This window comes from Phoca vitulina, unplaced genomic scaffold, assembly GCF_004348235.1.
Source record: "Phoca vitulina isolate PV1807 unplaced genomic scaffold, GSC_HSeal_1.0 scaffold22, whole genome shotgun sequence".
Lineage (NCBI taxonomy): Eukaryota > Metazoa > Chordata > Mammalia > Carnivora > Phocidae > Phoca > Phoca vitulina.
In genome coordinates, this window is record NW_022589725.1 from 12036252 (window position 1) to 12061995 (window position 25744).

The 25744-nt window shown below is 49.1% G+C and overlaps 2 protein-coding genes across 5 annotated transcripts in view; both read left to right on the forward strand.

Annotated features, from left to right (window-relative positions):
- SNTA1 (syntrophin alpha 1) overlaps positions 1-16797 on the forward strand; it is a 28141-nt gene extending 11344 nt beyond the window's left edge. Inside the window, exons 3-8 of the mRNA XM_032419666.1 lie at positions 8287-8491; positions 11800-12007; positions 12151-12281; positions 14956-15152; positions 15906-16093; positions 16177-16797. Coding sequence (XP_032275557.1) covers positions 8287-8491; positions 11800-12007; positions 12151-12281; positions 14956-15152; positions 15906-16093; positions 16177-16269 — 1022 coding nt within the window. The 3' untranslated portion in view covers positions 16270-16797. The remainder of the gene's footprint in view (positions 1-8286; positions 8492-11799; positions 12008-12150; positions 12282-14955; positions 15153-15905; positions 16094-16176) is intronic.
- Positions 16798-22482: 5685 nt separating this feature from the next.
- The window catches only part of CDK5RAP1 (CDK5 regulatory subunit associated protein 1), a 115674-nt gene continuing 112412 nt past the window's right edge, over positions 22483-25744 (forward strand). For 3 of the 4 annotated variants that reach the window (XM_032419368.1, XM_032419370.1, XM_032419371.1), the window contains exon 1: positions 22483-23521. The gene's annotated coding sequence lies outside the window, so the exon portion shown is untranslated. Of the gene's footprint in view, positions 23522-24293; positions 24367-25744 lie in introns of all 4 variants that reach the window. The other variant, XM_032419369.1, reaches the window with a different exon arrangement.

Sequence of the window (25744 nt, forward strand, 5' to 3'; positions counted from 1 at the left end):
GCAGGGAGCCTGATGTGGGGCTTGATCCCAGGACCCTGGGACCATGACCCGAGCCGAAGGCAGACGCCTAACGACTGAGCCAAGCTGGCACCCCACCTTCTTCTTTAAAAAAAAAAAAAAATTATCTATTTATTTATTTGAGCGAGAGAGAGAGTGTGTGCACAAGAGGGGTGGGGGGAAGGGCAGAGGGAAAGGGAGAAGCAGGCTCCCCGCTAAGCAGGGAGCCCAATATGGGGCTTCATCTCAGGATCCCGAGATCATGACCTGAGTCGAAGTCAGACAGTTAATTGACTGAGCTACCCAGGCGCCCCAAGCAATTATCTTCTTGTAGAGATAACCACAGTTGATGTTTTCACACTTTCAGAAAGTTTCCAAATTTGTTTTATCATTACACAAGTTGAGGACATATTTCCAACTCAGTACATGTAGCTCTGTCTCATTCTTTTTAATGGTTGTATAGTATCCCATTATTGGGATTCATATATTCATTTAACAAGTATTTGCTCTGTGCCAGGACTTGATGTTGGCGCCATGGACAGAGCCATGAACAAGACTGAGTGGTCTGCCAGTCCGGGAGCTCACATCTTGTATTTAGCAGCCCCTACTCATGGACATTCAAGTGGTTCTTAGCCTTTTGCACCATAGACAATGGTGCTGTGAGCCCTCTGTGTACCTGTGAGCATTTATCTGAAGCGGGGTTCCTGCAAAGGGTGTTGTTAGGTCAAAGGGTTCACTTGCCTTTAGGAGCTTGAGAGATGGTGTCCCCTATACTGCACAAGGGTATGGTCAGGCGAGATTGCTATGCCCCAGAGTGTGGCAATGCAGGCCCTGTTGGTCAGGCCTGATGCAGGGCCTGCCAGGGGCTGGGATCTATTTATAACCCAGCCTTGCTAGACCGGCAGAACTGTAAAGGTCACCCCTTCCAGAGCCTGTTAGAATCCTGCGTCCTCTCCATACCATCCTTGGCGGGCAGGTGGGCAGCCTGGACTTGACTCTTCACAATACCTTACTAGAGAGCCGGCGCATCAGTGCCCATTGTATAGGCAAGGGAAATGAGGCTCATAGAGACCTTGGGACTCACCAGAGCCAGATAGCAGGTGACAGGGCCTGGATTGAAATCTTTTCCCATCACTGCTTCCTGTGCCTCTCCCCTTAAACAGTCATACTGAGAACAGCAGCAGAAGTAATAACCATACTACAGTTTACTGAAGACTTAGTCTGTGCTGGGCAGGGCAAAGTGCTTTATAGGTATTGAGTCTCAGTACCCTGAGAAATGAATATATTTTGCTCCCATTATAAAGATGAAGAAATTGGGGCGCCTGGGTGGCTCAGTCGGTTAAGCAACTGACTATCAATTTCAGCTCAGGTCATGATCTCAGGGTCATGGGATCAAGCCCCGTGTTGGGCTCTGCGCTCAGCATGGAGTCTGCTTGAGATTCTCTCTCTCCTCTCCCCCTCTGCCCCTTACCCCCTCCCCGCTTGCATGTGATCTCTCTCTCTCATTCTCTCTAAATAAATAAAATAAAATAAAATAAAATAAAATAAAATATCTTTAAAGAGGAAGAAATAAGAGGGTCACAGAAGTCAAGTCACTGTGTCCAAGGTCACAGAGCAAAGAAGTTATACCCAAACCTGCCTCACTCCAGAGCCCGCATTCAGTGTTTTCTCTCTAGGATGAGAAGCCTCAGGCCTGTCTATCTTCATTCACTGAACAAATTTCATACTTATTGATTACCTGGTACTATATGTCAGGTACTGTACTAGGTTCTGGGATATCCTAGTTAATAAGAAAACAAGTCCCTGCTCTCATGGAACTGACATTTTGGCTGGAGGACAGAAGAGGTTGCCTAGTAACAATTGGATAGACCATGTGATTTCGGGCAGGGGCAAGTAAGTGACCACCCACTGAACAGACAGGAACAGCTTGAGCTTAGAGGACAGGCTTCAGTCAAGACTCCAAGCCAGGACATTCAGTTACAAGCATTTATTGAGTACTGGGATAAGTGCTGGGGATACTGTGTTGAGCTAAAACAGATGTATCCCCTTCTCTCTGCAGCACGTATGTTCCCTCCCAGTTGTACTGGGCCAGGTGAATGGTCCTGCCCTGTCTCAGTTCCTTGTGTTTCTGGTGGAATCTATTTCCTGGATCCTTGGCGCCAGGGCTGGGTCCTGTCTCTTCTTGGCAGAGCTGTAGGGGAATGGGGGCCTCTGGAAGGGGCAGGGTGTCCTATGTTTGTGTGTCTTAGCTTCCCTGAGGAGGAATGATCCACGTGTCACTGCTTCGCCAGGCTCCTGGGGCAGGGGCTTGGCTGGGGAGGGTGTGGATACCAGCTAGGCTTATCTTTGGAGTCTCAAGAATGCTGACCACAGGGCCATCAGCCCTCAGGCCACTGCCTTTGGATAGCCCCACCCTGCCTGGTCGGGTGACTCAGACAGAAATCAGAGCAGCGAGGAGGCCTCAGAGTTGGGCTATTTATGGCCACACTCTGGGGCCTCCTGAACCCCACCCCCACTCTGGGACAAGCCAGTTGGTTTGTGAAACCCAAGCCCTGTTTTGGGCACCAGCTGGTGTGCTGTCCATTTATAGTATGTTTCTGTGGGAAAGGAGAAGGAGAACTCAGTTCTGGGACGTCCTGGGTGAGCAGGGGCTCTAAGTAGTTTCTCTGGCTTCAAAGTTGACAAATGTTCATTTGCTGAGCATGTAGCATAGGAGATCCCTGCTGGATTCCAGGGACACAGAGATGAATCCGATGAGGTCCCTGCCCTCACAGTGCTCCCAGCCTGGTGGGGGACACAGACTCCCACACAGACACATAGGGAAGTGGGGTCTAGGGGACCGCAGAAGTGATGGATGTAGTGGATCCAGAGTGGGCATCTGGGAAGGCTTCCTAGAGGGGGGATGGAACTGGGCTGGGCTGTGGCACCTTCTCCCTCCTGAATGAACCTGTTCTGCCCTCGCATTCATTTCTCCACTTACAGAGCACTGACTCTGGGTTCAAATCAAGTCCAGTTTCTGTCCTCTAGGAGCTCCCATTTTGGTGAGAGAGCCACAACACATGAAATCACAGCAGAGTTCTAAGAAGGGCAGGGGTGGCTGATAGGTAAGAAAGTCATATTTCTTTCTTTCTTTTTTTTTTTTTTTAAAGATTTTATTTATTTATTTGACAGACAGAGACACAGCGAGAGAGGGAACACAAGCAGGAGGAGTGGGAGAGGGAGAAGCAGGCTTCCCGCGGAGCAGGGAGCCCGATGCGGGGCTCGATCCCAGGACCCTGGGATCGTGACCTGAGCCGAAGGCAGACGCTTAACGACTGAGCCACCCAGGCGCCCCAGAAAGTCATATTTCTTGAGTATCTTACCTGTGCCACGTGTTTTATATCATCTTATTTAATTCTAAAATCTCTCTGAGGTAGACATTGTTATTCCTCTTTTATCGACTTGCAGAACGAGGCCCAGACAGGTGAATTTCCTTGTCCATGGTCACAGAGCTAGACAGCGCTGGAGCTGGAATGCAAATCCAAGAGTGCCTGTCCCTAAATTATGTACTGAGGTGCCTGGGTGGCTCAGTCCATTGGGCGTCTGACTCTTGATTTCGGCTCAGGTCATGATCTCTCAGCGTTGTGAGATCGAGCCTTGTGTTAGTCTCCATGCTCAGCACAGAGTCTGCTTGAGATTCTCTCTCTTTCTCCCTCAGCCCCTCCCTGCTATCGAGCACACACACACTCTCTCTCAAATAAATAAATAGAAATCGTTAAAAAAATAAACTATGTGCTAAGGGCATTCTGTGCAGAGGGAACTGCATTTTCAAAGGTATACAAGTTTGGAAACTCATACAGATCCTGAGAGCTCTGAAGAGGCCAGGATGATCAGACTAGAGGGTGAGATTAGGGATGTGGCAGGGGATGAAGCCAGAGAGGTAGGCAGGGCTCAGGTCCTGGAGAGCCTTGGATTTTGATGAAAGGTGCAGGGGAGCCAGAGCAGGACTTTGTTCATTCAGGGGTGTGGCTAGTGACAGTAGGGGGATGTATCAGTTGTATCCCCCCTCTGCATACAGGGTGAGGGGTGGGGAGGCCGTATTAATCAGGATGCTTTTGTCTGCAAGTAATAGGAACTCAGTTTAAAGGCGTTTAGACATGGAAGGAAATGAGTTTTTTCCCAGAATACCTAAAAGCAGCATGACTACAGGGTAGATTAGTTTAAGGCTTCACCATCCTCAGTGTGTGGACCCCAATCCTTGTGTTCAAAAAGTGACTATCGTTATCCTAGGACCAACTCCCCTCCCAGCAACTTATAAAGGCTAGAGAGAGGAGAGAAAGGGAAGGGAGTGTACTTTCCCTCACTTCTCATTGGCCAGAATTGTATCATCTGCCCCTTTCTGAACCAATCACAAGCAAGAGGGATGGAAAGATCAGGATTAGCCTTGACCAATCATGATTTTCTTCCTTGTTTGGGAAGAAGCCCAGCCAGTAGGGCTCAGGATTCTGTTAGCAAAGAGAAAAAGGGGCAATGGTTTGGCTATCATTTAGGCTGTGATGTGTCCCACCTCCATTGCCCCTTGAGACATAATCCAATAGTCAGTCCTGGGATAAGTCATTGCTGTAATGATGAGGATGAGTCATTGAGTCATTTTTGAGTCCTAGTTCCCAAACTTCAGACCTAGGCTTAATTCTTTTAAGAAAACCTGCTCTTGTTTTCAACTTAATTGCTCTTCCAACCCTAGTAGGGTTTATAACTCCCTCTTGCTTTCACTGCTGTTTGCCTTGTATCCTGTCTGAGCCTGAGAGACAGTCTCCTGTGATAGAAATAGCTTCTTATCTGGCTTTTCCAGGGAGCTGGGCCAGTAACTGCTTCCTCACCCCTTCCTGGCTGGTCTGCTCATAGGCAGAGCATACTGGCAAGGCTTTGACTCCAGAAGTCAGATGGTTAGCAAGCCAGATGGCCATGAGGGCATGGTAGTTAAGGGGAGAGAATGGGAGGCTGCCCAAGGATTAGCAGGCCTAGGCACCCCTTAGTAGAACAGCAGAGGGGACAACCTAGCTAGGGGAAGAGAGACCAGTACTCGGGCAAGTCTTTTAACCACTTTGATGTACACACTGTCTTCCCAGTAGCTGATTTTAGGGATGAGACTGCTGCTCATCAGAATTGGGAACAGTCCAGATGCCAGGGCAAATGTGGCAGACCCTGTTGGTTGCCTGCTTTCCAACTATTTCCCCTTCTTCGTTGCTAACAGAATCCTGATGTTATTGGGTGGAAATATGGTCTAAGTCATGACTATTCCCTTTTACTAATGATTGTGCTAGAAGTGGGCATGGAGCCCAGTCAGGCCAATGAGATATAAGTATTCCTGGGAATATTTACTTCTCTGATAAGGAGTTGTGAGGAGAAAGCCCTTTTTCTGCCTATCACCTCCCTGCTTTGGGTTTTGTCATGTAAGGAATGATTGGCTTGAGCTGTGGCAGCCATCTTGTGGTCATGAGGCGAAGGCCAAGAGAATGGCAGAGAGGCCTACCCTGAATTCAATGTCATTGAGTCACTGAACCAATCCCAAAATTGCCTTCCTCTAGACTGCTTTTTTATTTTTTATTATTTTTAAAAGATTTTATCTATTTATTTGAGAGAGAGAGAGAGAGAGAGAGAGCAAGCATGAGCAAGCATGAGCAGGAGGCAGGGGCAGAGGGAGAGGGAGAAGCAGACTCCTCACCAAACAGGGAGCCCGATGCGGGACTCAATCCCAGGACCCTGGGATCATGACCCGAGCAGAAGGCAGACACTTCACTGACTGAGCCACCCCAGGCACCCTAGACTGCTTTTTTAAATAGCATTTTATTATTTTATTTTATTTTTAAAAAATTTTTATAGGCTCCATGCCCAATGTGGGGCTCAAACTCATGACCCTGAGATCAAGAGTCGCATGCTCTACCAACTGAGCCAGCCAGGCACCTCTAATAAATATAGCAAGAATGACCAAAATTGGGGCACCTGGGTGGCTCAGTCGTTGAGCATCTGCCTTCGGCTCAGGTCATGATCCCCGGGTCCTGGGATCGAGCCCCGCATTGGGCTCCCTGCTCCGCGGGGAGCCTCCTTCTCCCTCTCCCACTCTCCCTGCTTGTGTTCCCTCACTCGCTGTGTCTCTCTCTGTCAAATAAATAAATAAAATCTTTAAAAAAAAAAAAAGAATGACCAAAATATTTTATTACCAGTCAGCCTTAATGGATGGGTAATGTCTCCCATAGAACACTATGATTGATTTATGATGTCTTCCATGAGCAAGGGATAAAGAAGTGGTAGCTCAAGTGCATACGTTTACCATCCCAGTCCTACTAAGGCCAGTCCAATACCTGGCACATAGTAGGTAGTCAAGAAAACTGACTTGTTTCTGAATCTCTACTCCTATCAGGCTCTTCTCAGATCAACCTTGTCATCATATTGCCTTTCACTTCTAGCTGCCTTTGTTAGTGAGATCTTCCTTTTCTAAAAAGGCATGGGTCAAGGCCCCACTCAAGACTGTTTTGGTTGCAAATATCATAACTCCCGTTGGGATGGTAGTTCGACTTTCTAAAGGACGAGTATCAGAAACTGGAGCATTAGCAGGTGATTGGCAGGGCCTTCCCTCTGTCTCTCAACATGCATCTCCACTAATTCTCTCTACAAACCAGCTTTCTCCTCTTCTCTGTCCCCATAGCAGAAGGTGGTTGCCCCCATAGCATTCATGTTTGTTCAAGACACCGTCTAGAATCTCTCCCAGTCTCAATTTGGGTAGCCTAGTGTGGGTCAGGTGTTCACCTTGGTCTAGCTAGCATAACCAGAAGGGCAGGATCACATATCAGAACATGAATTTATGGGTCAGTTGGGCAGAGAAGTAGATCTGGGCTGTTATTCTAGAACTCTGTTGTCTGGTGTGGTCACCACTAGCTCCAAGTGACTATTTGAATTTAATTTAAAAAAATTAATTAAGATGAAATAAAAATAAAAATTCAGTTCCTCATTTGTACTAGCTACATTTCAAGTGCTCAATAGCCACATGTGGTGAGTGGCTACTATATTGGCCAGCATATATATGGAACATTTACATAAGCACAGAAAACTCTGTTGGACAGTGCTATTCTAGAAGGTGTCCACTATACTTACTCAATGATGTTTGGTCAGAGCTAAGAGCACCTATATTGGTTAGGGTACAAGCTATGCTGCTATAACAGGAGACCCATAAAATACTGTGACTTAAATATAATAGAAGTCCTGGGGCACCTGGGTGGCTCAGTTGGTTGAACATCTGACTTTTAGTTTTGGCTCAGGTCATGATCTCAGGGTCCTGGGATCGAGTCCCACATAGGGCTCTGCACTCAGAGCAGAGTCTGCTTGTTCCTCTCCCTTCTCCTCTGCTCCCCCTCCTACTTGCATGCTCTCTCTCTCTCTCTCAAATAAATACATAAAAATCTTTTATAAATATATAATAGAAATCCTTGCTTTCTTAGGTAACAGAACAAGTCTGACATGGCATCTCCAAAGTATCAGCATCCATTTATTTCTGTTTTGTTGGTCAGCCTTCCTTAGACTGTGGCTCATGTCCTCATGGTCAGGATGGTGCTTCACCAGTCTGTGTTCCAGCCAGCTCAACCGTGTCAGGGGAAAAGAGGAGGAAAGGAAGGGCATGCCTCTTTTTTTAATAAGCAGAACTTGGCAGCAGCATACATCCCTTCTGCTCTCATCCTATTGGCCAGACTTGGTCATGTAAGCACTTGGAAAAGGAAGTCTCAAGCTGGTGGGCTATTTCTATATTGGAGGACAATTGGCAGCTGGTCCCACAGGACTATCTCATTCCATGCCTCCTCTTTGCAGATGAGCAGGCTGGAGAAATAGAGGCAAACAATGGGCCAGTGGAAGAGCAGTCACACCTCCTGACTCCTGTCTCAGTGCCCTTTCATTGTCGTGTTGTGCCTGTTGTCCATTCCCTTTAAGCAGCCATCCCAGAGGCCCAAACACTTCTACTTACTTGATTAGAACTTAGTCATGTGGCCACACCTAGCTGCAAAGGAGGCTGGGAAGTGTGGTTTTTCTTCCAGGTGGCATGGACATGGGTTGGTCTATAAACCAGGGGCAACAGGAGAGCATGGATGTCGGCATGCATCCAGTATTTTCTACCACACTGCCCTGTCAGAGACTTTAACCTAGAGGAGGATAGTGATATGGGACATAAATTAAACTCTTATGAATTAGTGACAATTGTGGTGTGTGCTACATGGGAGCCCATGTCACAACAATGTAACTGCTGACCTGTCCTCTGACCAGTCAAGTATATGAAGGAGGTCTCACCGTATTTCAAGAACTCTGCCAGCGGGACCTCGGTTGGCTGGGATTTGCCTCCTGCTTCACCCCTTCAGCGACAGCCATCTTCCCCTGGCCCCCCTCCCCGGGACCTCAGTGATGCCAAACACATGTCCTTGAAGATGGCATATGTCTCGAGGAGGTGCACCCCCAGTGACCCAGAGCCCAGGTAAGTCTGGGGTGGGGGGCAACTCAGACAGATATACCTTGGTGGTAAGTGGTGGGGCCAAAGGAAAGATAGCCCAGTGTTGCGAGTGACCAGCACAATGTCTGAACATAGTAGGGCTTAAGAAATGTTTGTTGAATGGATGTAAGAGTGAAGAGGATGATGGTACGCTTGGCTTCTCTCTTTTTCCTCTGAGCAGTTCACATCTGAGGAGGAGTTTGGTCTGTGGAAGAGCCCTGGGTTCCAGTCCTGGTTCTCCTTGAACTAGTCCCTTCTCCTCCCTGACCTTTAGATTCCTCACTGGGAAATAAAGTTTCCAGACTCAGTGATCCCCTCAAGTCTCTTCTAACTCTGCTGAGGTTCTTAGATGTCTAGTAACATTCGTGTCAGGGCCATGGAAAATTACCATCCTTCACACATGAGCAGCTCTTAACAGTTCACTGATGATAAGATTGGTAACAGCTGACAGTATTGAGTGTTTACCAAGCACAATTTAATTTAACTCTCTCAGCGACCCTATGAGCAAAGTCCTATTATTTCACTCCCACTTTGTAGATGAGGACAGAGAGAGGAAGTAACCTGCCCAAGATCACACACCCAGGAAGGGATGGAACTTGCCTCATTCCAGGTAGCCCTCTCTGCTTTAGAAACTGTAGGTGCCTGAGTGAGGGTGGTGGTTGAATGGAGTATATGTGGATCAAGTGGGGTATGTGGTTATCTGGGGTGGTGTATACATAGTGTGAGCATAAAAGGCTTGTGCTGTGGGTCCTAGTTACAGCTGAGGTTCAATGCCAGGCGGATGCCCAATATTGGCCTGGAGGCTCAGCATCCAGATCTACTAACCGTAACCCTAGCCCTACTCAATGCCCCAGCCCCAGCCTGCCCCCATGAGGCAAGAACTGGTGATTCACAGGTCATTTAAGGTGTTCCACCAAAGGGCCCTTTTGTGTTGGGTGAAGGTAAGGTGGTATTAGTTCTTTCTGAGACTTATCGAACATTAGGTTAATCATGGTTCCCAGCCTGATCCCAGACAGCACCTGAAGCATGTGTGTACATGTATTTCTGTGTGTACACGTGGAATTGACATGTAAATTCAAGTGTTTGTGTGTATATGTGAGCATTTGCATGGGTGTGGGCATAGATTCGTGCATGTTTATGTTAATATTACATGTGTATATGCATGTCCACATGTGCTTGACCACATGCACATGTGTAACACAGGTAACTTGGATATAACTGTGGTTCCTTATCAGCACTAAATGTCCCAGTCAAAGGAACATAATCTGGTAACCAAAATATAATGAAAAATATTTCACACTTGCACTAAGTGTTAGGATTACATTGGGCTGCAAGTATCAGAAACGCCAATAAGCCATGGCTGAGATAGATGAGGGATTTATTTTTCCACATGTTTGAGAAATAGTTCAGGGTCAGCTACTTAGGCTTTTATCACTACTCAAGAATGCCCTTGATGAGTCAAGCTTCCAGCCTCTTCCTCTGCCATTTTTATTGTGTATTTTCTTTCTTTCTTTTTTTTAAGATTTTATTTATTTGATAGAGAGAGACACAGTGAGAGAGGGAACACAAGCAGGGGGAGTGGGAGAGGGAGAAGCAGGCTTCCTGCTGAGCAGGGAGCCCAACGCAGGGCTCGATCCCAGGACCCTGAGATCATGACCTGAGCTGAAGGCAGATGCTTAACGACTGAGCCACCCAGGCGCCCCTATTATGTATTTTCTTCTTGGAGGTAGAGTGGTGGCTGTGCCTTGAAGCCTGTGTCCATATTCCAGACAGGAAGAAGGCAAGAGGCAAAGGAACTTTTCTCCTGGTATTTTGTTCTTTTGTGCATAACAAACCATCCTAAAATTTAGTGGCTTGGAAGATGAGAGTTTATTATTTCTTACAATTCTGTGATCCGAGCTGGCTTGGCTGGCCAGTTCTTCTGCTTTATGTGGTATCTGCTGGGGCTGGAAGTATAAGATGGTTGCTTCGCCCCCATGGTGCTGCCTCAGCTGGAATGATTGGAACAGCCAGGGACCGGCTAAGCATTCCTCTGTCCATAAGGCCTTTCTATGTGCCTTGTTTGATTGGTCCCAGGGGACTTAGATTTCATGGTGGCTTGGGAATGCCAGAATGTCACTTCTGTCATATTTTATTTGTCAAACCAAGTTACAAGATCAAGGAGAAGAGAAATAAGCTTCACCTCTTGATGAGAAAAGTGGACTGTGTGGACAGGGAGGGATGGATTTGGTGGAGGCCATCTCTGGAGAGTAACCACCCCATCTAGGGAAGTTTTACCTTCATTTGGGAAGGGATGTCCTCCCCAGAGACTTCTGTCTATATCTCATGGTGGCCAGCCCTAGCTGCAAGGGAGGTGGGAATCCAAGTATTTTGCTTCCTAGTTCTGCAGTAGAGGGAGGCAGAGGAGAAGGGGGTTGGGATAGGTATTGTGTGAGCCATCCTCCACCTTCTGCCCCACTTCCTCCGTGACAGAAAGGGCAAAGAGGAGTGAATCTTTAATGGTCCACATAACGTTTTAAAATCCTTTCCCTGTCACTGCTCCTCTTGATACCTCCCTGAAACCCTTCCCCCACACTTGTCCACATGGCTTTTTCTCTCCCTCCCTTCCCCCTCCTCCAGCTCTTTTTTTTTTTTTTTTAAAGATTTTATTTATTTATTTGACAGAGAGAGAGAGAGAGAGAGTAAGAGAGTGAGCACAAGCAGGGGGAGTGGGAGAGGGAGAAGCAGGCTTCCTGCTGAGCAGGGAGCCTGATGTGGGGCTCGATCCCAGGACCCTGGGGACTCTGGGATCATGACTTGAGCCGAAGGCAGATGCTTAACGATTGAGCCACCCAGGCTTCCCCCTCCAGCTCTTTTTATGTAGACTGACTTGGCCTCTCAGTTTTTGTGCTCTCCGCCCGCCCCCATTAGTGTATCACGTGGGTTCTGTGCCACAAGGGAGAAGAGGGGAGCTGGCTCAGCAGGAGAATCCTTCTCCTTAGAAACCAGGAGAAAAAAAGCAAGATCATGAATCCTCACACAGTGATTTTGGCTCCTATCACACATGTGTGCGTATGTGTTTAATTTGTATGTATATGCCTATGTGTGTATATGTCATAGGCTCTTGTCTCTAGACCCCGTGAAGCCCCAGTTGTGGCTGGAGCCCCAGCAGTGAGTGTCGCTCCTGATTGTCTCGTGGATACCCTGCGGTTTCTCCGGGTTTTGCAGAGAATGGGGTTTTGGGCCAGATTTCAAAGTTGGGCAGCTGCAGCCTAGTAGACCGGTCCTCCCCTCCACTCTGTTTGTGCCTGCAGGTATTTGGAGATCTGTTCAGCAGATGGCCAGGACACCCTCTTCCTGAGGGCCAAGGATGAGGCTAGTGCAAAGTCGTGGGCAGCTGCTGTCCAGGCCCAGGTCAACGCTCTGATGCCTCGGGTCAAGGACGAGCTGCAGGCCCTGCTGGCAGCCGCGGGCACAGCTGGGAGCCAGGACATCAAGCAGATGGGCTGGCTGACTGAGCAGGTGCCTGCTGGGCCAGGCCTCTGTCCCTCACCTCGACCCTTCCTCTGGAGCTAACCGCATTCCCATGCACCATCCCACTCCACCCTGGCCCTCTGACCCCCCGCCCCCTCTGCTCCACCTCACTGTTGCCTTGCCCCCTGCAGCTGCCCAGTGGGGGCACAGCACCCACCCTGGCCTTGCTGACCGAGAAGGAGCTGCTTCTCTACTGCCACCTACCCCAGACCCGTGAGGCTCTGAGCCAGCCAGCCCGTACTGTCCCCCTCATTGCCACCAGGTATCCACGGGCAGGCAGGGGTGTCTGTCTCACCCAGAGGTTGGGGGGTGATGCTCTCAATGGGTCTCAGAAGTGGGGGATTCCAGCCTCACTCTGCCCTGAGTTATTTCCCAGGTGACCTGAAGCAAGTCTCTATGTTGTCTGGGCCTCAGTTTCTTCATCTGTAAAATGGGGGCTTGCAAGAGAAGGGTGTGACGTCCCACTAGGCACTCATTGATTGACACCTACTCTGCCCAGATCTGTGCAGCATGGTTCAGGGGACAGGGAGCTGATTCCAACAGTCTTCCCTCAGGGAGCAGCCAGTCTGGTAGGGGAGGCTGACCTAGGAACAACCTTCATAGTGCAGAGTTATAGGAACCCCTTTACTCTGCCTGGCCTGGTGGGGAAGGCTTTAGCAGGAGGTGCTATTGAGCTGGACTTCGACGAATGAGTAGAAGTTTGCTATTTAAGTAAGAGTGGAAGAGCATCTTATATATAGAGAACAACATGGTCAAAGGTACAGAAGTATTAAGGGCTATAGGGTGTTCATAGAGCTCTGAGTGTGCTATAAGCAGGATGTAGACTCTATACAGGACATGGAGAGAAATGAGACAGGGAGTTGGCAGGGCCTGATCTTGCAGAACTTCTCCTGCCTGATTAAGGAATGCTAGTAGCCTTACCTTAAGAGTTGTGGCAGAGTGGAAGGGTTTTAGCCTGGGAGTAAGGTGACCTGTGTTGTGTATGTGTGTTTTTAAAAATATTTTTTTAATTATTTTTAAAGCTTCTTTAAAAAAAGACTTATTTTAATTTTTAAAGATTTTATTTATTTATGAGAGAGTGCAAGAGAGAGCAGGAAGGGGAGAGGGGCAGAGGGAGAGGAAGAAGCAGGCCCTCCCCACACCCCGCTGAGCAGGGAGCCCTACACGGGGGCTTGATTCCAGGACCCGGAGATCATGACCTGAGTGGAAGGCAGATACTCAACTGACTGAGCCACCCAGGTGCCCCTTTATTTATTTATTTTAGAGAGAGAGAGCGAGAGCAAGCAGGGGGAGGGGCAGAAGAAGAGGGAGAAGGAAAGAGAGAATCCCAAGCAGACTCCCTGCTGAATGCGGAACCCGGAGAGGGGCTTGATCTCACAACCCTGAGATCATGACCTGAGCCAAAACCGAGAGTCGGATGCTTACCTGACTGAGCCACCCAGGCGCGCCAACTTGGGTTAAGTTTTAGAAGAATCCCTGTGGCTGCCACGTGGAAAATGCACTGGAGGGGGCAGAATGGAAGCTGGGAGGCTGGTACAGTCATGCAGGAGAGATGGTGGAGGTGGGTGGAGGCAGCAGATGGAGAAGAAAGGCCGCATTTGCATTGGAAGACACATGGGTGGTAAAATTAACTGGGCTTAATGCTTGCCAGATGGGGAGGGTGAGGGAGGTGTCCAGGATGAATGGATGAATGGGAGGTTTGGAGCTTGTGTCTGGGCGAGCAGTGGGACTAAGGGTGGGAGTGCAACACGGGGAGGCTGGAGCAAGATGCTGAGTTGAGTGCAAATTGTGTGGGGGATGGATAGGGAGCTTGGGTAGGAATCTTGGGGAATTGTGGGTTTATAGTTCTGGGCTGGAAAATGGGAAACTGGGTGTCAACAGCAGCTCTCGTGGGTAGCTGAAGTTATGAGACAGTGTGTGGAGTGAGGAGCAAAGAGGGCTAAGGGCCAGAGCTCCGAGTCTGTTGCGCAGGGAGGGGGAATAAGCTGCCCAAGGTTACATGCAAGTGGGAATCGAACTGAGTGCCTGGGCCCTTGCTGCTCATGTCTCTTCCTCTGGATGGGGCTCTGGCCCGTGGGTCAGGAGCCAGCTGTCTACCAGGAATAAGCAGGTCATGGATTGCCACACTAATCAAGTGACTCATTAATTCAGGTCACAGATGTTTATTGAACACCTACTACATGCCAGGCATTGCTTTATTTATTTTCTTAAAAGATTTTATTTATTTATTTGACAGAGAGAGACATAGTGAGAGAGGGAACACAAGCAGGGGGAGTGGGAGAGGGAGAAGCAGGCTTCTCGCTGAGCAGGGAGCTCGATGTGGGACTCTTATCCCAGGACCCTGGGATCATGACCTGAGCCGAAGGCAGACGCCTAACGACTGAGCCACCCAGGCGCCCCCAGGCATTGCTTTAATTGCTGAGAATAGAGTGGTGAACAAATTAGACAAAAATTTATATCCTAGATGATATTTTGGTGAAAAAGACAATCAAAAACCAAGTGAAACAAATAAAGAATAAGTATAATTTCTGGTATCATGATGAAAAGTAAGGCTAGTGAGTGCCTATTTTAGACAGGGAAGGCTTCTCAGAGGAGACGTTTGAGCAAAATCTGAAGGAAGTGAGGGAGTGAGCCACGCAGGCCATCAGGGAAGAGCGCACTTGACAGAGGGAACAGCATGTACAGACGTGCTGAGGCAAGAATGTACCCGGTATGTTTGAAGACAGCAGTATGGCCGGAGCTGAGGGAGCAAGGGGGTAGGGTGGCAGGAGGTGGGCTCCTGTGAGGCTATCAGGGCACAGCTGGAAGTCCTGTTCGCTGATGAGGTAGTAAAGGAGTCACAGGGTCCCTTCCCAGGTCAGCACCCCCTTGGCCCTCTGTCTGAGACACTGTCTGAGACTTCACACTTAGCCCTCTCCCCCCTGCCCCGCCCCTAGGCTGGTGTACTCAGGCCCCTCCAAGGGTGCGGTGCCCTACGATGCAGAGCTCTCTTTTGCCCTGCGCACGGGCACACGTCATGGTGTGGACTCTCGCCTGTTCAGTGTGGAGTCGCCACAAGAGCTGGCCGCCTGGACCCGCCAACTGGTGGATGGCTGTCACCGGGCTGCTGAGGGTGTGCAGGAAGTGTCTACAGGTGGGCTGGCTGGGTCTGGGGGTGCCTCTGTGGTGATGAGCCTCTCACCCCCAGAGGCATTCAAACTTCCCTCTTCAGGGTGCTTCAGGAGGGGGCTATAAAGTGGGCTTTAGGGTCCCTAAGAACTCTCTCTTTTGGGTGTGCAGGTGCCCCAGCACGTAGTAAGTCCCTTTTCCCTGGGTTTACTTGCCCTGGCTTCGTGATTCCACTGCGGCGGGGGTGGGGGGGTGGGGGGTGGGGGCAGATGTGAGAGATGCCTTTTGGAGTACGGTTGCCAGATAAAATATAGGACACCCACTTAAATGTGGATTTCAGATAAACAAAGAATACTTTTTTAGTGTAAGTATGTCCAAATTATCCATTGCTTATCTGAAATCCACATTTAACTGGGCAATTCTACGGGTCTCTAAGGTCTCCAAGGGCCATGCTCGGTGGGTCTACTGATACCTTTATAGGGAGTGAGGGAGTGGGCCTTCTGAACATGGCAGAGTTTCAGCTTTCCCTTTCCACTTTTGGTGTTGCTGGAAGTGGGACTAGAAGTGGGGCATAGTTTCTCTGAGCGCCCGTTTTTCTGTATTTGAGGGTGGGGGCAACTCGATGCAGGGTGAATGTACAGAGGGCACACCGGGCAGTGAGCTTCCCATCCCGAGTGGTATTCAAGCCCTCTTCGTGGAGTTGCTGGCGAGGGTCGGACACGGGGCTCGTGGTCTCTGAGGTGCCAGCCGTCCCTGTCCCCCTGCCCCGCCCCCGCAGCCTGCACGTGGAACGGCCGTCCCTGCAGCCTCTCCGTGCACATCGACAAGGGCTTCACGCTGTGGGCGGTGGAGCCCGGCGCCGCCCGAGCCGTGCTGCTTCGACAGCCCTTTGAGAAGCTGCAGATGTCCTCGGATGATGGTGCCAGCCTCCTCTTCCTGGACTTCGGGGGTGCTGAAGGAGAGATTGTGAGTGCAGGGGGCGGGGGGCCATGTTGTCCTGGAGGCCAGGCTGGATGGGGCTCCTGACCCTTCTCTCATCCACCCTGCAGGAGCTGGACCTGCATTCGTGCCCCAAAACCATGGTCTTCATCATCCACTCCTTCCTCTCGGCCAAAGTCACCCGCCTGGGGCTTTTGGCCTAGAGGTCACCGGGTGCACTCGCCCTGAAGAGAGGGTGTCTGCCACATGGCCCGACCTGGCCCTCCACTGACTGCCTGCTCACCACTGGGCTGAGGGAAGGGAGCGGAAAGGAATAAGAGTGCAGAGTCCCAGCCTCTAAGGGAGGCTGGGGATAGTCTTGGGACTGGGACCCAGACTTAGGACACAGTGGATCCTGCCTGTGATGGGGTAACCTCCCAGCTGCCCCACCATTCCCCCACCAGTGCCTTTTGCAGAGAGATATTTTGTGTACACAAAAGCCATTCTGAGCCTGGGACCTGCCCCTGTGGGGATCCTGACCCCAGACCACAACTGCCAGGCCTCCTGAAGGCCCCTAAGCCGCCCTCAGAGGCCTCATCTGAAGCTGGAGTTCCCGGGGGTCCATGGCAAGAGAAAGAGGAGGAACCTTTCTGTTCATTTCTCCCCTCAGCTCCACCACCTGGGGCATCAGTTTTCCTCTTCATCCTCTCTCCTCCTTCCTCTTGGATAAATAAATGGCCTGTGAGCGCATAGGCAGCCTGGCCTAGTGTTGGTGGTTTGTGCCTTGGCCTCTGGATTCTTCGGTGGCCCCTGTAGTCCCAAGATGGACCAGACCCAGGACTGGGGCTCTTTTCCTGGAGAAGAGCAGACCTTTAACCACAGGGCCATAAAGAAAGTGTATTTGTTATCTATTATTGTGTGACAAATTACCCCCAAATCTAACAGCTTAAACAACGAATGTTTATTATTTTTCAGGGTCTGTGGATCAGGAATATGTGAGAGGCTAAGCTGGGATGTTCTTGACTCAGGGTTTTTTATGAGGTTGCAATCAAGGTATTGGCTGGGGCTGCACTCATCTGAAAGCTTGACTGGGGCTAGAGGCTCTATTTCCAATATTGCTCACTTGTTTGGCTATTGGCAGGAAGCCCCAGTTCCCTACCCCATGGACCTAACCATAGGGCTGCTTGAGTGCGCTCGTGACAAGGCAGCTGGCTTCCCCCAGAGTGGGTGACACAGAAGAGAGAGCTGAGAGGAATCCACAATGCCTCTTATGAGCCAGTCTTGGATATCTCAGACTGTCAGTTCTGCTTTATTCTGTTCATTAGAAGGGAGTCACTAAGCTCAGCTGACACTCCAGGGGAGGGCAATTAGGCTCCATTTATTGAAGAAAGGAATGTCAGAGAATTTGTGGGCCTATTTAAAAAACATCATAGGGGCACCTGAGTGGCTCAGTCGTTAAGCGTCTGCCTTCAGCTCAGGTCATGATCCCAGGGTCCTGGGATCGAGCCCCGCATTGGGCTCCCTGCTCGGCGGGAAGCCCGCTTCTCTCTCTCCCACTCCCCCTGCTTGTGTTCCCTCTCTCACTGTGTCTCTCTGTGTCAAATAAATAAAATCTTTAAAAAAAAATAAAAAATAAAAAACATCATAGAGAGCCTCAGGCTCCTTTCCTGCAGGAGAGAGGACACTTGGAACATGCTTTGTGGAATGTTCTTTAGAAGCTGTAATGTGCTGGCTGGATGTGAGTATGCCACGTTTATAACTTTCTACTTGCTGGCGTTGTCCAGAAAATCAGTGACAACAGTAATGAGAGCTTATCATTGGAGAGTGCTTGCTGTCTGCCAGGTACTCTGCATACGTTTCTTCATTGAATCTTTTTTTTAAAGATTTTTATTTATTTATTTGAGAGAGAGAGAATGAGAGAGAGAGAGAGAATGAGAGAGAGAGAGAGAGAGAGAGCATGAGAGGGGTGAGGGTCAGAGGGAGAAGCAGACTCCCCGCCGAGCAGGGAGCCTGATGTGGGACTCGATCCCCGGACTCCAGGATCATGACCTGAGCTGAAGGCAGACGCTTAACCGACTGAGCCACCCAGGCGCCCTCTTCATTGGATCTTCACCACACACCTATGATCTCTATTTCACAGGTGCAGAAATTGGGGCTCAGAGAGGGAAAGTGACTTGCTCAAAGTCACACAGCTCTGAGGTGTCTGAGCTTGGATTCAAATAAGGTCTTTCTCACTTCCGAGCCATGTGCACCTTGGAGACATCCTGGCCCTGCACTATCCATTAGAAATGTAATGTGAACCACATGCGTAATTAAACATTTTCTAGTAGCCACATTTTATTATTATTATTATTTTTTTTTTTTTTAAGATTTTATTTATTTGCGAGAGAGAGAATGAGAGACAGAGAGCATGAGAGGGAGGAGGGTCAGAGGGAGAAGCAGACTCCCTGCTGAGCAGGGAGCCTGATGTGGGACTCGATCCCGGGACTCCAGGATCATGACCTGAGCCGAAGGCAGTCGCTTAACCAACTGAGCCACCCAGGCGCCCCTAGTAGCCACATTTTAAAATGTAAAGAGGTGAGAATGATTTTATTTTTTAATGTTTATTTATTTTTAAAAATATTTATTTATTTGACAGAGGGAGAGAGAGCACAAGCAGGGGGAGCAGAAGTGGGAGAGGGAGAAGCAGGTTCCCTGCTAAGCAGGGAGCCCAATGCGGGGCTCCATCCCAGGACCCTGGGATCATGACCTGAGCCGAAGGCAGACACTTAATGACTGAGCCACCCAGGTGCCCCTTATTTTTTTAAAAGATTTTATTTATTTGAGAGACAGAGAGCGAGCTGGTGAGATAGAGAGTGAGTGGTAGGGAGAGGGAGAAGCAGACTCCCCGCCGAGCAGGGAGCCCAACGTAGGGCTGGATCCCAGGATCCTGGGATCATGACCTGAGTCCAAGGCAGACACTTAACCGACTGAGCCATCCAGGTGCCCTGAGAATACCTTTAATAATATATTTTATTTAACTCAATGTGTCAAAAATATCACTTCACATATTTAAAAAATCTATTGAGATGTTTTACTTTTTTTTAATACTGATTCTTTGAAATCTGGTGTGTATTTTATATCTACAGCACATCTCTATTTAGGTGCCAAATTTTCATTGGAAATTCTTTTTTTAAAAGATTTTATTTATTTATTTTTAGAGAGCGAGAGTGCACGCAGGGGGAGGAGCAGAGGGGGAGGGAGGAGAAGGGGAAAGAATCTCAGGTAGACTCCATGCTGAGCACATGGGGCTGGATCTCACGACCCTGAGATCATGACCTGAGCTGAAACCAAGAGTCAGGTGCTTAACGATTGAGCCACCCAGGCGTCCCAATTGGAAATTCTTGATTTATATTTATATTTCATAAAATTTATAGTTGAAAAAAGTAGATTCACAGGCCCAAGTTGTTCCAAATGCACTACAATTTTCCAATAATTGAATTGTCAGTTTTTAAATTAAAATGAATTAAACTTAAATAAAATTTAGTTCCTCATTCACAGTAGCTGCATATCAAGTGCTCAGTAGCCACATGTGGCTGGTGGCTATTGTAGAACTAAGCAGTTCTAAGCAAGCCTTTGCATGAGGGAACTGAGGCCCTTGTTATGTGAAGTCACATAACAAGCCAGAGCCAGAGCTAGTTCTGGAAGCCTGGGGAGATGCAGGTGAGCAGAGATACTCCAGCCTTGCCTATGCGTCCATCCATCTGCCCATCCATCTGTCAATTCACTGTTCTAATATCTAGTGCATGCCTTCTCTGTGCTAGTTCTTGGGGCCAGGAGCTGATTTGCTGAGAACAAGACTGACAGGTCCCCATGCACAGGGAACTGAAATCCAGCAGATCTCCCACAATCATATGTGTGATACAGATTAAGCAGACATGGAGATAGCAGAGGGCCCAGCGGGGACCTGACTTACTCTAGGGGTTTAGGGGAGGTTTCTCTCAGAAGGAGACATGGGAGCTAATATTCATCTAAAGGAGTATGCTAAAAATCAGCTCCTACTGCTGTAATGCTATGGGGGGGGGGCGCGGGAGCCCAACCCAACCCACAGCCACAAGCATTTATTTTCATGCTCCTGGGGCTGCATGTTGACTGCAGCTTGATCATTATAAGCTGGGCTTGGCTGGGTGGCTTTGCTGCAGGCTATGGGTTGGGCTCAAGTCTACTCTATGTTCTTTCTGGAGCCCAGGATGAAGGGACATCAGCTCTCAGGGCATGTTCTCTTCTCCTGACAAGTCACTGGAGTTCAAAGACAAGCAAATTGCACAAGCACAGTTACATCCTCTGTCTGCATTATGTCTTCTCTCATTCCATTGGCCAAAACAAGTCCTGTAGCCGAGCCATTGGTGGAGAAAGGGCAGGGGAGGAATAATAGCTCAGTAACGGAACTATCACCAACCAGTAAGAGTTAGGTGGAAGGGGGAATGGCATCCCAGGTGAGAGAGCCTGGGGTGAGATGGATCAAAGGGGCTTCGAAACTCCTGGAATCTGAGGAGCGGGGTTTATTTTCATCATCTTCATTGTCCAAGACACATCACTGTTCAAGACTCTACAACATGGCAACTAAAAGTAGACCCTTGTGGTTGGAATGTGGTGAGATGTTATGGGGAGGGTGGTGGGAAATGGTCCCTGGTTCCCCATGTGGGCTGGTATGGGTGTGGGGCAGGATAGTAGGGGATGTTGGGCACAGCTGTTTGTGTGTGTGTGTGTTGGGGGTGCCAGCATAACAGAGAACATCCCTCATGCTGCCAGCTTCATTCTATGAGCAATCAGAATTGCAGCCTCCTGCCCTGCCCACAGAGGGGGAAGGTGACATCTCCCTATGGGGCTGCTAAGGGAAGGGCCAGATTTGAAAACCAGTTCTAAGAGCCCTAGAGACCTGGGTTCAAACCCTAACTTTTCCCTGACTCTCACATTGAAACCCTCTCACATTGGCTTCCTTTCAGCTCTAGAATTCCTCTCTCCTGTGACCCTAAGAGGACAAGACTGAGAGTAAAGAGGGAAGGGTCATGATGATACCATAAGCAGGACCTGAAATGGAGTTGGTATGTATGGAAGGACAGGGCCCGTGCTTGATGGTCACCAGGGAAGGAGAAGGGGCATTGTCACCCTTGGCAGTGTGGAAGGCATCCCCCTCCTCAACATAACTCATGTTGGATGCAGGTGCTGCCACCATAGTGGGGCTCTGTGTGGCAGAGGTGCCCCCCCCCCATGGCCACATTAGGATAGGACATCTTCCCTTTGCAGTAAAAAACTTCACAGTAAACCTGAATATTTCTCCAACTGGAGTCTTTAGATCCCAGAGTGTCCAGGAACTTGTCTCTTGAGTTTAAGTGTTTTCCAGGAATTCTGAAACGTTGTACCCTCATGGTACTGATAATTACCCCAATTGATCAGATCACATTCTAGGTTATCTGGAAAAGCCACAGTAAAAATTAAGAACCATAATATAGTTTTTGGCCTTTGTATTTTTGACTGAATCGGCACCCAGCAGTTATCTAAGAAGAGAGTGTGAGCTTAATTCCAGTGTCTCAAACTCCTGAAATCCAGGTTTGTTTCCATCATCTTCACTGCCCCAAGACAGCACAACGGTCCTGGACTCAACGATCTTTGGGCAACTGCCACAGCCTCCTAAATGCTCTCCTTATTTGTCTCTGCATCCTCTTACCCCCAATGCAGTGCATTCTCCACACAGCAGCCACTTTATAGGCAAAGAAACTGGGAATCAGCAGGGGTGATTCACTTGGCCTTGGCTATCATGGTGTCAGAGCCTCAATGGGAACCCAGCCAGTCTGACTTTCACTTAGTCAGTCAGTGGTAAGAATAGCGCTGTGGGGTCAGACCAGCCTGTGGGTGGATCCCAGTTCTGCCATGCACTAGTGCCAGCTTCAGCATGTGACCACCTTTTGTATTTTCAGTTTTCTTGCCTTCAAGTGGGCCAATAATAACCTCATAGAGTTCTAATGAGGAGTCAAAGAAGTCATTGCAGCAGGGCCCCCAGAGTCTTACTGACTCAGAGTGCTGGGGCCAGTGTCCACATCTTACTGACACACGGGCTTTCTTCCAAACCACAGACCTCCGTGCACAGACAGAGCAGAAGTGCTGAGGAACTAATACACATAGGAGCGTCTTTCCACCCTGACTGCTAACATAGAACTACTCTAGCTTCCTCTCCTCTTGGATGAAATAATTCTGGGGTGTGTGTACTACACTGTTTCCTGGAACTCCCCAACAGAATTAAGACCCAGATGCCCACCATGGTAACATTTTTTTTTTTTTTAAGATTATTTATTTGAGAGAGAGGGAGAGAGAGAGCATGAGTGCGGGGAGGCAGAGGGAGAAGGAGAAGCAGACAGCCCGCTGAGCAGGGAGCCCAACGTAGGGCTCCATCCCAGGACCCTGAGATCATGACCCGAGCAGAAGTCAGAGGCTTGACCGACTGAGCCACCCAAGGGTCCCAAACAAATTCTCTTAGGCTCCCTATGGGAAATAGTCTGTAGGAGACAAGGGGGGCAGAAACAAGGAAACCACTTCGCGGGCTATCGCAGTAGTGTCGGATGAGATGAAGGTGGCCTGGGCCAGAGTTATAGCACGGGAAGTGGATAAATTTGAGACATTTTGGAGTTAGAGCTGACAGGACTTGCTGACAGGTTGTAGAGTTTGAGGGAGAGGAAAAAAAAAAAAGACTCCTCCATTTCTCCTAGTGTTGGGAGGATGGTTGGGTCATTTACTGAGATGGTCTAGACTGGGAAGGAACAGGTTTTGGGTGAGGATGTGAGCATGGAAATGAAGAGTTCTGTATTAAGTTAGGGTCAGTCATTAGATACCCAAGAGGAGGTGCCCCTTATGCAACCGAACCATGGGTCTGTAACTCCCACCCCGGGGGCTGCGGGGTCCAGGCTGGAACAGGGAATGGGAAGTCTTTAACCTACAGCTCAGCACTGTCCAGTAGAAAGAGGACGTGAGTCACGTATGCCATTTAATATTTCCCAGTAGCCGCATTAAAAAAGTAAAAAGAAACAGGTGAAACCAATTTAAATTATATTCATTTAACCCAGTATATCCTAAATATTGTTTCAACACGTAATCAATATAAACATGATTGATGAGCTATTCCGCACTCTTTCTTCGACATCCGGTGTGTATTTTACGTGTAAAGCACATCAGTTCGCACTCACTCCTTTCCAAGCACTCGGTTGCCACAGGACCGCTAGCGGCGACCACTCAGGTCAGCGTAGCAGCGGTTTCACAAAGCCGGGAACCGGTACCCACCCGGACCGTACTGGGGGAAGCACTTCCGCTGGGACGTCCCGGACGGAAGCCGTGGCGGAACGGAAGTCGCTCGTGTGCCCGCGCGGCGGCGGAACGCTGAGGCGGCATCCCGGCTGGCTGAGGCGAGCTTCCGTTGCCGGATGCTGGGCGCTCGGGCTGCGGGAGGTAAGCGGCGCGGCGGGCGGAGGCGATCCGTGCCTGGGGCCGGAGGGCGGCGGAGCCCCGCAAGTGCTTGGAGGGGAGGATGTCGCGGGCCCTGGAGTCGTTCTGCCGGGGTTCGCGCCCCAGCCCCGCTGCCTACTCGCCTATGACCTTGGGCACGTCACCCCCCTTGTCGCCCCGAGCCTTAGCCTCGTCACCCGTCAAGTGGGGGTGATAGAACCTGCTTGACGATGTTGCCGTGAGGATTAAATACCGTAATCCATGGGAAGCGCTAAGCATCGCGCCTGAAGCATTGTAGCCACCCCAACAAAATGTTTGGGATGTTTTATCGCTTAGGTTTACTTCTGTTGAGATGAGGCTGCTGTCTCGTCGGTATTACGGACTACCAAGTTTTGGGGCACGCCCCCCCCCCCCCCCCCGTGGCTCCTACGTTGTGCAATGCAAACATTTTATTTGCATTATCACATTTGATCCTCACAGCAGACACAGAGATAGGTACTATCCCCATTTTACTTATGGAGAAATGGAAGCTCCCCGAATTTAAGAAGTTCCCCAGGTGCCCAGGGTTACCGGGCTAGGCAGCAGTTGGGGCCGACTGTGATTCCAGAGTCCATGTTCTTAACAGGAGTGCTCTATGTCTCCCGTGAAAGAGAGTGCGGGCTGCAAGTGTGCCGTTACTGAAGACTTAGTGTACGCCGGGTTGGGTTTTTAATATCTTCTTTAATTCTCACAATGCCTCTGGGACATAGGTACTACCTTTATCTTTATTTTACAGATGTGGAATTGGCAGCTCAGAGATAGGAATTTGACTTGCCCAAGGTCACACAGCAAGCAAGGAGCAGAAAAGGGTGACTTTATTCATTCATTCATTTATTTATTTATGGTTCTATTTATTTATTTATTTGACAGAGAGAGGCACAGCTAGAGAGGGAACACAAGCAGGGGGAGTGGGAGAGGGAGAAGCAGGCTTCTTGTGGAGCGGGGAACCATATGCGGGGCTCGATCCCAGGACCCTGGGATCATGACCTGAGCCGAAGGCAGACGCTTAATGACTGAGCCACCCAGGCGCCCGGAAGAGGGTGACTTTAAAGCTCACATTTAAAGGTCTGCTGTTCTCTGATACTTGAATGTAGGTTAGCATTGCTCCTGCCTAAAGTGCTGGTAGCATATACAGCAGGTGATCGAGTTAGAGGGGTAAAAGGCTACATGTGCTCATTTTACATGTACAGCACCTACCATGAGCCAGTCACTGAATGAGAGATGCTGAAGATGTAGAAATGGATGAGATTTATTCCCTGCTTTTAGGGACCTCCCAGCCTGTAAGGGATGGCAGAAGTGTAAGTAGTAATTAACAGCCAAGTGTGATGAGTCTTGAGATGGGGATTAGAAGGAGGCTTTGGGAACCTACAGGAGGACCCCAGCCTAGACTTTGAGAATGGTGGCCAGGACAGGCTTCTAGGAGGAAGCAGAGACCTAAAAGCATAGGAGTTGGCTGAGTCAGAGAGAAGATACACCGGCCAGAGGGAACAGAGTGTATAAAAGCCTAGAAGCTAGTGAAGATCAGTACAAAAATGGTATGACTAGAATGGGGCAGTCAGGCTGGAGATCCTGAGGTCTGTTAAGGATGTGTGGTGGGAAGTGTGTCTCCATCTCTTGTACTTTGAGTCACCTAGGTTCCTTCCTGGGAGGCAACCACTGTTTCTTACGCATTCTAGAGATACTGTGTTCATTTACAAGTATGTACGTTAATATTCCTGTGCTCCTTCCCTGCAGATTAAAGTGTAGCATACTATAGATAGTATTGGGCACTTTGCTTCCTTGTTTTTGTCATGTATGGATACAGCCTTACTCTCTAACAGTTGCATTTTATCCCATTGCATGGATGTACCACGACTTATTTAACTAGTCCCCTTGTGATGACATTTAAATCTTTTCCATTCCTTTGCTGTTAGAAACACTGTGGCATTGAATAGCGTTACACATGGGTCATTTTGTACATGTAAGACTGTCTGGAAGATAAATATCTTAGGAATGGAACGGCTTGGTGAAAGGGTTTGTGTGTTTGTAATTTTGATGGAAAGTGGCAAATTGCCCTCTATAAAGGTTGTGCTCTTTTCCATCCCCCAGCTACGTGTGACAGGGTCTGGGTAGAAAGTTTGAAGACAGTAATTCGAGATTCTTGGAGGGTAGGAGTCACTGATCAGACATACGGTGCCCCATGTTAGA